Source organism: Trichechus manatus, unplaced genomic scaffold (assembly GCF_000243295.1).
Source record: "Trichechus manatus latirostris isolate Lorelei unplaced genomic scaffold, TriManLat1.0 scaffold00053, whole genome shotgun sequence".
Lineage (NCBI taxonomy): Eukaryota > Metazoa > Chordata > Mammalia > Sirenia > Trichechidae > Trichechus > Trichechus manatus.
In genome coordinates, this window is record NW_004443989.1 from 12,159,422 (window position 1) to 12,170,796 (window position 11,375).

Below are 11,375 nucleotides of genomic sequence, written 5' to 3' on the forward strand. Positions count from 1 at the left end.
GTTTGATCTCACATAGATAATTCTTTCCCTTTTTTGTACCTTAGATGAAGGTTTACAGAACAAATAGTTTCTCATTAAACAGTCAGTACACATATTGCCTTATGACAATGGTTAACAACCCCACGACACGTCAACACTGTCCCTTCCCAACCTTGGGTTCCCTATCCCCAGCTTTCTTGTCCCCTCCTGTCTTCCAGTCCTGGTCCCTGGACTGCTGTGCCTCATTAGTACTGTTCTGTTTTATAGGGCTGTCCAATCCCCGGCTGAACGGTGAACTTCGGGAGTGACTTCACCTGTGAGCTACAAGGGTATCTGGGTGCCATACTCTCGGGGATTCTCTAGTCTGTCAGGCCAGTAAATCTGGTCTTTTTTTGTGAGTTACAATTTTGTTCTACGTCCTTCTCCAGCTCTGTCCAGGACCCTCTGTTGTGATCCTGGTCAGAGCAGTCAGTGATGGTAGCCAGGCACCATCTAGCTGTACTGGACTCAGTCTTGTGGAGGCCATGGTAGCTGTGGTCCATTAGTCCTTCGGACTCATCTTTTCCTTGTACCCTGTTCTCTTCATTCTCCCTTGCTCCCAAAGTGGTGAGACCAGTGGAGTATCTCAGATGGCTGCTCAGAGGCTTTTAAGACCCCAGACACTACTCACCGAGGTAGAATGCAGAACATTGTCTTTATAAACTGTGTTATGCCAACTGAGCTAAATGTTCCCTGAGACCATGGTCCCCCCAGCCCTCTACCCAGCAATTTAGCTCTTCTTCTTGATGACAGTGAGGTCCCCCCTTGCTCTCTGGAACTGGCTCTCTTTAAGCCTAGTGGCTTAAACTGACCAATCCCCTACAAGGGCTCCATGCACCTTATTTGCATTGCCCCACCCAATCATTCCATGGGAGTCATAAGACCATGGATAGAAGGGCCATATAAAAGCAATTCACTGCACTGCACATGCCAAGAAGGGCCTGGGGCCATACCAGGTGACCAAAGACATTCTGAGGCCAAGTTCTCCCCCTGAGGTACCAGGGGCAGTCAGAAAGAAGGAAGTCATGCTTACTCCACTGACCACTGAAGCTGGAGCTCCTTCTTTAAAACCTGGGGTAATCCATAAACTCGTAACATATGCACACTGTTCTTTACTGATTAAAAATGAGAACAAGTATGTTTTTGAGAGTCAATCAAAGATGAACTCCAGAGAGCAGTAGGACCTGGGCCTCAGTCCTAAGTTATGCAGGACAGGACCCAGCCCTGCATTCCACTCTGCTGACACCTGTGCCAGTGGAAATGGCCATCTGAAGCTCCTGTTGCTCCTTCTCCTGAGGCTGCCAACCCTGAGGAGGGGAGATGCTGAGGCATACTCCACAGGGTCTCCAGCAGGTGCCAGGGGTCTCCTCCATCTCCTTTGAGCACCCCCCTCCCCAGGCAATGGCCCGAACCCCACATCCTCCCTGTACACGCCATGCATCCACCTGCCTGGGCCAGCTCCACTTCCTCACAGGCTTAGTTGCACATCCTATTTCAAGTTCTGAACCCAGACTCTCCACCCTCTCCTTCTCACACCAACTCCTATGCATGCTTCAGTGGCATGTGGTGCCAACTAGGCACAAGCCTCAGACTCAACCTACCCTGGCCACTCCATGCTGCAGGCTCCCCAGAACTGGTGGAGCACACACACCCAGTCCTGTTCTGTTCTACTGACTGATTTTCACATGTGATGCACATGCTGACCCTTGTACCACACCCCACACAGAACAGCACCAGAGAAACTGCGGTGGACTCAAGCAGGAGCCAAAAGCGTGGTCAGAAGCTAGCTGGCAGCCATCCTGAAACCTCCTTCACAGTCCATGCGCCAGGACAAATGAGGCCAGGAGTGGAGGCCAAGGAGGAAGCAGCTGGAAAGGACTGACAACAAGGGAGCTGCGTGAGGTGACCTACCCCCACACCACTGAGTACCGAGCGAGGGGCCTGAGAATCTAGACAACCCAGGAAGGGTGGCCTGTCACAGGGGCACACCAGGGAGTGGGCAGGTAGTGGCAGCAAGGAAAGGTCAAGACAAGGATGGGGACATGGCTGGTGCTGCCACGCAGGCACACACGCCACTCAGCATACCACACAAATCCTACCACAGTGTTCTTGCTCCAATTCCACAGACAAAGAAACTGAGGCTCAGGGCAGACACCAATCTGTCCACTGTCACAGAGTCTGACCTTACACCCATCTGTTCGACTCCAGTCGGCACTCACTGGGAGCCCACTGCTCCACTGGAAAGAACAGTGTGCCCCAGGCCCAGGGTGGTGCCGGGATCTCGATTTGCTGCTTTCTGTTTTATAATAGGCCAAACTCTAAGTAAAACATGCAGCAGCGTTTCTATCAGGGCAGTGCAAATGTGGCTACATGTCAGATTCAGGCACTGAAAACCATGACAGAAATCCTGTGGTCCTGGGGAGCAGAAACCTGAGGGCAAACCCCGGTAACCTCAGAGAATAATTTCTGTACCATAATCTATTACCTAAAGCTTATCTTTGGTTCTCTTAAAGGAAGCAAGGCCTCTCTTGGAAAGATCACTGTGTCACGCCCACTCAAACCATGGCACCTGAGCCCCTCTGGCTGCAAAGAGGCCAGAAAAAGTGGCTGATAAAGGATGTGATTCCGATCGCCTTACAGAGCAACACAGGGCTAGCGCAAGGGTCCATACCCTTTGAGTGTGCAGCCTGCATCCCTGGACCCCAAGTTGAGATGAACGTGAGCCTTACCTTTTTCCCAGTTTGTTTCTCCACCATGTCGTTGCTGAGAGAAAATTCTTCTGGCTGTGGTGTTTTAGAACACCCACCCTTGGGCATCGTTCTGCTCCCTCATGTGATCTTCATTTACACTGCTATCGCCTCATCGTCGACCGTCTGCTTCAAGAGATGACACAGAGTTACAATCGTCACACTCAAGGAGAAGGCACAAAACTCTGCCAATCTTGTTCTTATCTATATAAGAATCAGTAGCTAGTTACCTTACCCAACAGAATGAATTAAAAGTAACCAGCTGTCAAAAAAAGACAAGACTTGCGAAGGCAGAGAGCATTAGGAGCTGGTTGAACAGACATGGGAAATCGGGTGGAAAGGAGTGCGCTGTCACAGTATAGGGAGAGCAATTAGGTCACATGACAATGTATGTATAAATTTCTGTATAATAGACTTAACTTGAAATGTAAACTTTCACTTCAACTACAACAATAAACAACAACAAAAAAGACCAGACTTACTGGCCTGACAGAGACTGGAGAAACCCCAAGAGTATGGCCCCCAGACACCCTTTTAGTTCAATAATGAAGTCACTCCCGAGGTTCACTGTTCAGCCAAAGATTGGACAGCCCCATACAACAAAATGAGACTAATGGGGCACAACAGTCCAGGGACAAGGACTGGAGGGCAGGAGGGGACAGGAAATCTGGTGACAGAAAACCCAAGGTTGAGAAGGGATAGTGTTGACATGTGAAGTTGTTAACCATTGTCATAAACAATATGCGTACTGACTGTTTAATGAGAAGCTATTTGTTCTGTAAACCTTCATCTAAAGTACGATTAAAAAAAAAAAACTTAAAAAATTAAAAAATAAATAAGAATAACCAGCTGTTTGCAAATCACAATTGTGCAAAAATGGGAAGCAGCTGTTCTGAGGTAGAGATGGGCTCCTGAGATCTCCTGGCAGCCTCAGCCCAAGGAGAACCAAGGCTCAAAGAGCCGCTTACCCAGGGCCCGGAGCAGCTCACAAACACACGCTGGAACCTGGCTTGTCACCACAAAGAGCCTGGGCATAGGAAGGACATGCTGAATCACACCACTCAGAAGGGCAACACCAACAGTAATGGAATCTGCTCTCCACGAGGTAGAAACAAGAGGGACAAGAATGTCACAGCTGTAGTACGAAGGGTCTGCTCAGCCAGCTGAGCTCTTCTGGCCTCATGACCAAGAGCTCCATCCATGCACACAACACGCCCCAGCCAGCTCTGGCCACTGTTCTGCAGTGGTCAGAGGCCACACTTGTTCTGTGGCTGCCCCAGCGCCTTCATGCCTCCTACCAAGCAGCTTGTAGTTGTGACCACATGAGGGGACACGAACAACGCAGCCTGGTGCAGGCACAGTCCATGACATCCGTGTGCACCCGACCATCACGTGAAACACCCGCTCACCTGCTCCAATCTCCCAGACACAGAAGTTCATGACCAAAATCATTCCGCTTTCCGAAATACACCAAGCACTCCCAATAAATGTATGGGGACAGCCACATGGCTGCTCTGAGGAAGTCCTGAGAGTAGCACCAGAACGTCCACTGGGCACACTGGAGGCATCCGCCCATGTCACCCGGGGCCTGAGCCATCAGTGGCATTTGGTGTGGGCCCCTACATTTCTCAGGAATCCCCAGGATTGCCCCAGAAGGCCTGTGTGCCCAGGATTGCCCCAGAAGGCCTGTGTGCCCAGGACAATCTGTCTACACACAGCACTGTGGCAGGTCTGGTATATACCTGGCCTTCCCCACCTGACGCCTACTCAAGTCCAGATGATGCTCAGCTGCTTGCATCCCCGCCTGTTCCAGTCTTGACTACTCCCAGACCTCCACCTCCCTCCTGTCTCACCAGGAGCTCTGGGAACCTGTTGGCCTACAAAGCCCCCAGCGCTCCTGGGCCCACAGCTGGACGTTGCTCTCACAAGCACACAGTGCACAAAAGTTCACAGAGTCACACAAATGGAGACAAGAAAATGCTAATCACATAGGGCGACACGTCAAGAGAAACCATGAGAAGGAAAGGTGCTAAACGGGGCAGGAAGCCAGAGATGCAGCCAAGCACAGCACTGGAGGAGAGGGGTAGGCCGGCCCAGACCGCACCCAGCCAGGCTATGGATGAGAGCACCACACCAAATTCACAGGAGAAAAGGCAAACTGTATACAGAGAGCATGTGCATGCACAGCAGCACAAAATACATAACCCAGACAGGACTACAGAAAGTGCTTAGAAAGCCCAGGAGCAGCACAGACAATACCAGAGGCCAGGATACCTGGCATGTGCGCTCGTACTTCTGCACCATTGGAAAGCAGAAATAAAGCTACTTTAAACTTTTTCCCCAGTCAACTGGAAAGCCAAGAAACAGAGAGACATGAAGTGTGTAGCAGGGACGCACTCAGAGGGGGCCAAGGGGCAGCCCTCCCCGCCCTCCACACTACTTGGCTCCTCACTTTTGTGAGGAGACCACAATGAGATACAAAAAAGCACACCCTGTCTGCTCACTTGACATGAGGCCAGAGCAGACACTATTGCTGGGTTTTCAGTCTGCCTCACAGGTGTCAACGCCCCTGATGTGGCTGTACCCAGGTGACGACGCACAGCCCTCTGGAGGCCGTGGGCCACTTGCTATGGCCGCTGGGCCCTTCATATGCTCTCCCCAGCTCTGCACACGTGTGATCACCTCCTGGGGAGGTGTCCCTGTGTGTGGCTCCCTTTCCAGTCCTCCACCAGGGCAGGCCTTTCTTCTTCTTTTTTATGCTTACTATGAGCGGTACTGGAAACCCTGGTGGTGTAGTGGTTAAGCGCTACGGCTGCTAACCAAAAGATTGGCAGGTGCTCCTTGTGGCAGTTCTGCTCTGTCCTATAGGGTTGCTATGAGTGGTACTGCTAAGAACAGTTTTGTATACATTCACTTCAGATCTTTTTTGTATTATTTTCTTATGTCATAACTCTCGTTACATATTAATTACCAAGTTGTTCTCCAAAAAGACTGAACCAATGTTCAGAGCCGAAAACAAACGACTGTTGCCCACAATCCTTTTTAACATAGGTTTCACTTCTTCTTTGGCAGACTAGGGTGAGGGGGTGTCACATATTTTAAAATATATTAGCAATATGAAGTTGTCCATATGTTGGCTTATTATTTACATTTATAATAGGGACATTCTACTGTTGATACTCTCTAACCACTGTCAAAGTTAAGAGTTGGAACTGCACTTAAATGTGTGCATAAATCATTGTCACTGAATGGCAGGCTTTTGCCATGTCACTTATCACAGTTCCATTACCTCCCTTTTAAAATTTTTAATTAAACTTTTTCTTTTAAGATAACTGTAGATTCACATGCAGCTGTAAGAAATAATACAGAGAGATCCTTGTGCACTTTGCTCAGTTTCCTCCAATGGTAACATCTTACAAAACTATAGTACAACACTACAACCAGAAAATCACCATCAATGCAGTAAAAATACTATTTCATCATTAGGATGCCTCAAGATGTCCTTAGATAGCCACACCTACTTCCTTCCCATCTCCACACCCCTCATTAATGCCTGACAACCACTAACAGGGTCTACATCTCTATAATTTTGTCATTTTAAGAATGCTACATAAATGGAATCATACAATGTGGAACTTTTTGGTTGGCATTCACTTTTTTAACTCAACATAATCCCCTTGTGATCCATCTAAATTGTCCAAGTATTTTGTTCCTTTTCATTACTGAGTAATATTCCATGGGCGGACATTTCACAGTTTAGCCATTCCAACATTGAAGGACATCTGTGATCTTTACAACTTTTGGTGATTACCAGTAAAGTTGCTGCGAACATCTGTGTACAGGTTTTTATGTGAACATGTTCTCATTTCTCTGTGATAAATGCCCAGGAGTGTAACTGCTGGTGGTATGACAGCCGCGTGTTTATTTTTTGAAGATAATGCCAAACTCTCCTCCAGCATGGCTGTATCATTTTATATTCCCACCAGCAGCGTACAAAAGATCCCACTTCTCCCCATACTCACCAGCATTTGGTGTTGTCACTGTTTTATTTTAGCTGTTTTCATACGTTTGTAGTGGTATCTCATTGTGGTTTTAATTTGCAGTTTCCTAACGGCTAGCGATGTTGAACATCTTTCCCTGTGCTTATTGTTTGCCATCTGTGTATCCTCTTTGGTGAAATGGCTCATGTTTTTTTTTTTACCATGTTCTAATTGGACTGTCTGCTTTTTTAAACTGTTTCGTTTTACGAGTTCCTTATATATTCTAGATATGAGTCTTCTGTCACGTGTGGTTTACAAATACTCTCTCCCACTCTGTAGCTCGTCTTTTCATCTCCTTAATAGGGTCCTTTGCAGAGCAAAAGCTTTTAATTCTGACGAGGCCTAGTTACCAATTTTTGCTTTTAGAAATGGTGCTTCTGCTGTCAACAAGAACTTGGTCTAGCCACAGATCCTGAAGATTTTCTCCAAAAAGTTTTTTAGTTTTACGTATTATATTTCAGTTCATGATCAAGTTAATTACACTGACTGATTTTTAAATACTGAACTAGCCTTGCATCCAGGAATGGACCCCACATGGTCATTTTACATATTGCTAAACTATATTTGTTATTAAGTTACTGAGGATTTTTACATCTATATTCATGAGGAGTACTGGTCTGCAGTTTTCTTTTTTTATACTGTCGTTGGTGTCAGAGTTCATAAAATAAATTGGGAAATGTCCCCTCCCCTTCTATTTTCTGGAAGAGACTGTGTAGAATTGGTGATAATTTTTTAAATGTTCAGTAGAATTCTTCAGTGAAACCATCTGAGCCTGATCATCCCTTTTTTGGGTTTGTTAAAAACCCCAAATTCAGTTTCCTCAATAGATATAATCTATCCCATATTCAGTAAGTTGTGACAGTTTGTGATTTTCAAGGAGCTGGTCCATTTTGTCTGAGTTGCCACATTTATATATGCAGAGTTGTAGTATTCTTTTTTGGTGTCTTCAGGGTCTGTAGTGGGTGGTATCACCTTTCATCCTTGATACTGCTAACCTGTGTCTTTTTTTTCAGTCTTGCTAGAGGTTTGTCAATTTCATTAACATTTTGAAAGAATCATCTCTTTGTTTCACTGAATTTTCTCTATTGTTTTTCTGATTTCAATTTTTTATTTCTGCTCTATTATTTCCTTCCTCTGTTGCTGGTGTCCTAGGTTCTTAAGGTGGGAGGCTCGGAGTACTGATTTGAGACTTTCCCTTTTTTTTTTAATACATGTGTTTAGTGTTTACTGCATTAACTGGATTCACAAATTTGATATGTTGTATTTTCACGGACTTGTGGATTATTTAGAAGTATGCTGTTTAGTTTCCAAGCGTTTGGAGATTGTTCTATTATCTTTCTGTTATTAATTTCCAATTTGAGTCCACTGTGGCCAGAGAACACACTCTTGTATGACTTAAATCCTTTTAAGTTGGTTGAAGGTAGCCCTGTTGGTGCAGTGGTTAAGCGCTCGGGTAACTGAAAAGGTCAGTGGTTTAAACCTACCAGCCGCTCTGCTGGAGAAAGATGTGGTGGTCTGCTTCCATAAAGATTTACAGCCTTGGAAACCCTCTGGGGCAGTTCTATTCTGTCCTATAAGATTGCTGTGAGTCAGAACCAACACAACAGCAATGGGTTTGGTTTGATATTGGTTGAGGTTTATTTTATGGCCCACAATATGGTCTATCTTGGTGAATGTTTCATGGGCAATTGAAAAGAATGTATATTTTGCTATTGTCGGGTGGAGTATTCTATACCGTACCTGTACGCAAATAGTGTGTGCCTTCTATGTTTGTTTGCCAACTGCACCCTCCCCCAATAAGGTATTTTCATAAGCAGTGCTATGCCAATTTCTTTACATGTTGCTGTGGAAAAAATCAGCATAGCACACTTACGAAAATACCTTATGTGGGGAGGACATGGCTGGCAAACAGAGAAGGCATGCACTATTTGCGTAAAAATACAGTAAATGTCGATTAGGTCCTACTGGTTGATTGTATTGTTCAGTTATTCTATACCCTTGCTGATTTTCTGTCTAGTTCTTTCAACTGCTGAAAAGAGGTATTGTATGGTGTCTTTTTAAACTCTAATCTGCCAATACCTATCTTTTAGCTGGTATATTTAGCCAATTACATTTAATGTAATTATTAATATGTTAGGGCTTACACTTGCCATTTCACTTTTTTATCTTCTTTTTTGTACTCATTTTTGTTTCTCTGTTTTCTTTTTTCTGCCCTCCTACCGGTTACTTGAGCATTTTTTCAGAATTCCCTTTTGACTTATCTGTAGTGTTTCTGAGAGTATCTCTTTGTATAGCTTTTTTAGTAGTTGCTCTAAGTATTACATTATATATACATAACTTAATTCACAGTCTACTGATGTCGTTTTACCAGTTTGAGCAAAATATAGAAACGTTACCTCCCTTTACATCTTAAATATCTCCTCTACATAAATTCAGAACCACATTAGTGTTATAATTTTTGCTTCAACTGTCAAACATACTCCAGAAAACTCAAGAGTAGGAGGCGGGGCCAACATGGAGGAGTAGTCAGATGCTTCCGGTGGACCCTCTTACAACAAAGACCCAAAAAACCAAGTGATTTGATTATATATAGCCATCTGGGAGCCCTGAACATCAAAGGCAGAGTTGAGGAACAGGACTGAGTGGCAGGGGGAGGGAGAGACGGTTCAGAAGCAGTGAGGAGTTGCCAGACCTGACCAGTGAGAGCCTGAGCCCTTCAGGCCTGAGCAGCTCGTGGGTGAGCAGTGAGGCAGGCAAGGAGCCATGCTCGGGAGATGCGTTTTCTGAACTGAGAGTGAACCAGCGCCGAGAGTCTACACGGCCACCCAGAACCAGTGAGACGCAGCCCTAATCGGCAAAGATAAGTATTTGCATACAACTTACCGCGTGGATCAAAAATACCTCCCTTAGGGAAAAACCTCCCTCCCATTTACCTCCCCGCTCCCTGCTCTACACTGGGTCCCGGACCAGCTTCAGCAATTGCCGAGTCCCCTGGGCCGGAAGCAGGATCCATCACACATCCAGAGCCATTCTCCCTCCCTTAGAGAATGAACAAATTAACAAACAGGTGAAGAAATAAACTGCCAGCTCTCCTAAGCCAGGAACCCGCGGTAGGCGCAGCTCCTTTGCCTAGGCACAGGCATAAGAGATCCACGGACATTGAGCACCTTTCCCCCTGCATAGACTTGTGTGGGCCCATCTCAACAGCGTAGGCCCTCATTACCACAGTACAACAGGGTATATACCGGAAGTCTAAATTCAACTGTTTCAGCTTTGAAGTGGCAGGTTCTTCACCTACCCAAATCAGGGGCCTGAGGAGCGGTGGCTCCATCCACGCCATGTAGCCACCTGCGAGAGGTGCCCCCCAGTCCTTACAGCCAACAGCATTAGGTGTTCATAGTCCAGCTGCAAAACCCACCCACCTACGTGCTCTAGGGAACAGGGACACGCCTTCCTCCTGGACATGCGGGGGCAGCCGTCAGACCCCTGCCTTGCTCAGAGTGTGTCCCCCTGCTGCAGCCAGATGCCTGTGCCTACACCAATCACCCATGCCTGTCTAGGACTAAGTGAGAGCCTACACCACACACTTGGTGGCTATCTACCTGGGCACCTGAGCTGAATCCTACAGGAGGAGTGGGCAGACTCCTGAGCTCACATACCTAGTAACAGATCTAACCACCTGGTGACAGGACATTAGAGCTTCAAAGGTGCCAATAATCAAACTAGCTCATACAAGCAGCCTATCTGGGTATAGCAAAACAAAACAGGAAGCTAGGACACAGTAAGCAAACATAAAATAAATAAATATAATAACTTATTGATGGCTCGGAGGCAACAGTCAGTATCAAGTCACATAAAGAAGCAATCCAAGATGGCTTCAGCAAGCTCCCAAAATAAAGAATCTAGAAATTTTCCAGAGGAGGAAAATTTCTTGGAATTACCAAAGGCAGAATACAAAAGATTAATATACAGAACTCTTTAAGAAATTAGGAAGGAAATTAAGCAAAACACAGAACACACAACAGAGGAAATTAAAAAGATTAGAGTATAATGACAAATTTAACGGGCTGCAAGAATCCACAGAGAGACAGCAATCAGAAATCCAGAAGATTAACAATAACATTTCAGAATTAGACAACTCAATAGAAAGTCACAGGAGCAGAACTGAGGCAACGGAAGTCAGAATTAGTGAGAATGAAGATAAAGCACTTGACACCAACTTATTTGTGGAAATATCAGATAAAAGGATTGCAAAAAATGAAGAAACCCTAAGAATTATGTGAGACTCTCACCAAGAAGAATAACCTATAAGTGACTGGAGTCACCAGAACGTCACCAGAACGGGGGGGATAACAGAAGATACAGAGAGAATTGTTGAAGATTTGTTGGCAGAAAACTTCCCTGATATTATGAAAGATGACAAGATATCTATCCAACATGCTTATCGAACCCCACGTAAGGTAGATCCCAAAAGAAAGTCACCAAGACATATTATAATCAAACTTGCCAAAACCGAAGATAAAGAGAGAATTTTAAGAGCGGCTAGGGATAAACGAAGTCATCTACAAAG

General features: G+C 45.6%; 1 protein-coding gene across 14 annotated transcripts in view; it reads right to left on the reverse strand.

Moving 5' to 3' along the window:
• Positions 1-11,375, reverse strand: part of ANKRD11 (ankyrin repeat domain containing 11) — a 280,415-nt gene that overhangs the window by 47,570 nt on the left and 221,470 nt on the right. For 10 of the 14 annotated variants that reach the window (XM_023732567.1, XM_023732570.1, XM_023732575.1 and 7 more), the window contains one exon: positions 2,748-2,891. In XM_023732567.1, coding sequence (XP_023588335.1) covers positions 2,748-2,834 — 87 coding nt within the window. In that variant the 5' untranslated portion in view covers positions 2,835-2,891. Of the gene's footprint in view, positions 1-2,747; positions 2,895-11,375 lie in introns of all 14 variants that reach the window. The other 4 variants (XM_023732580.1, XM_023732579.1, XM_023732577.1 and 1 more) reach the window with 1 other exon arrangement.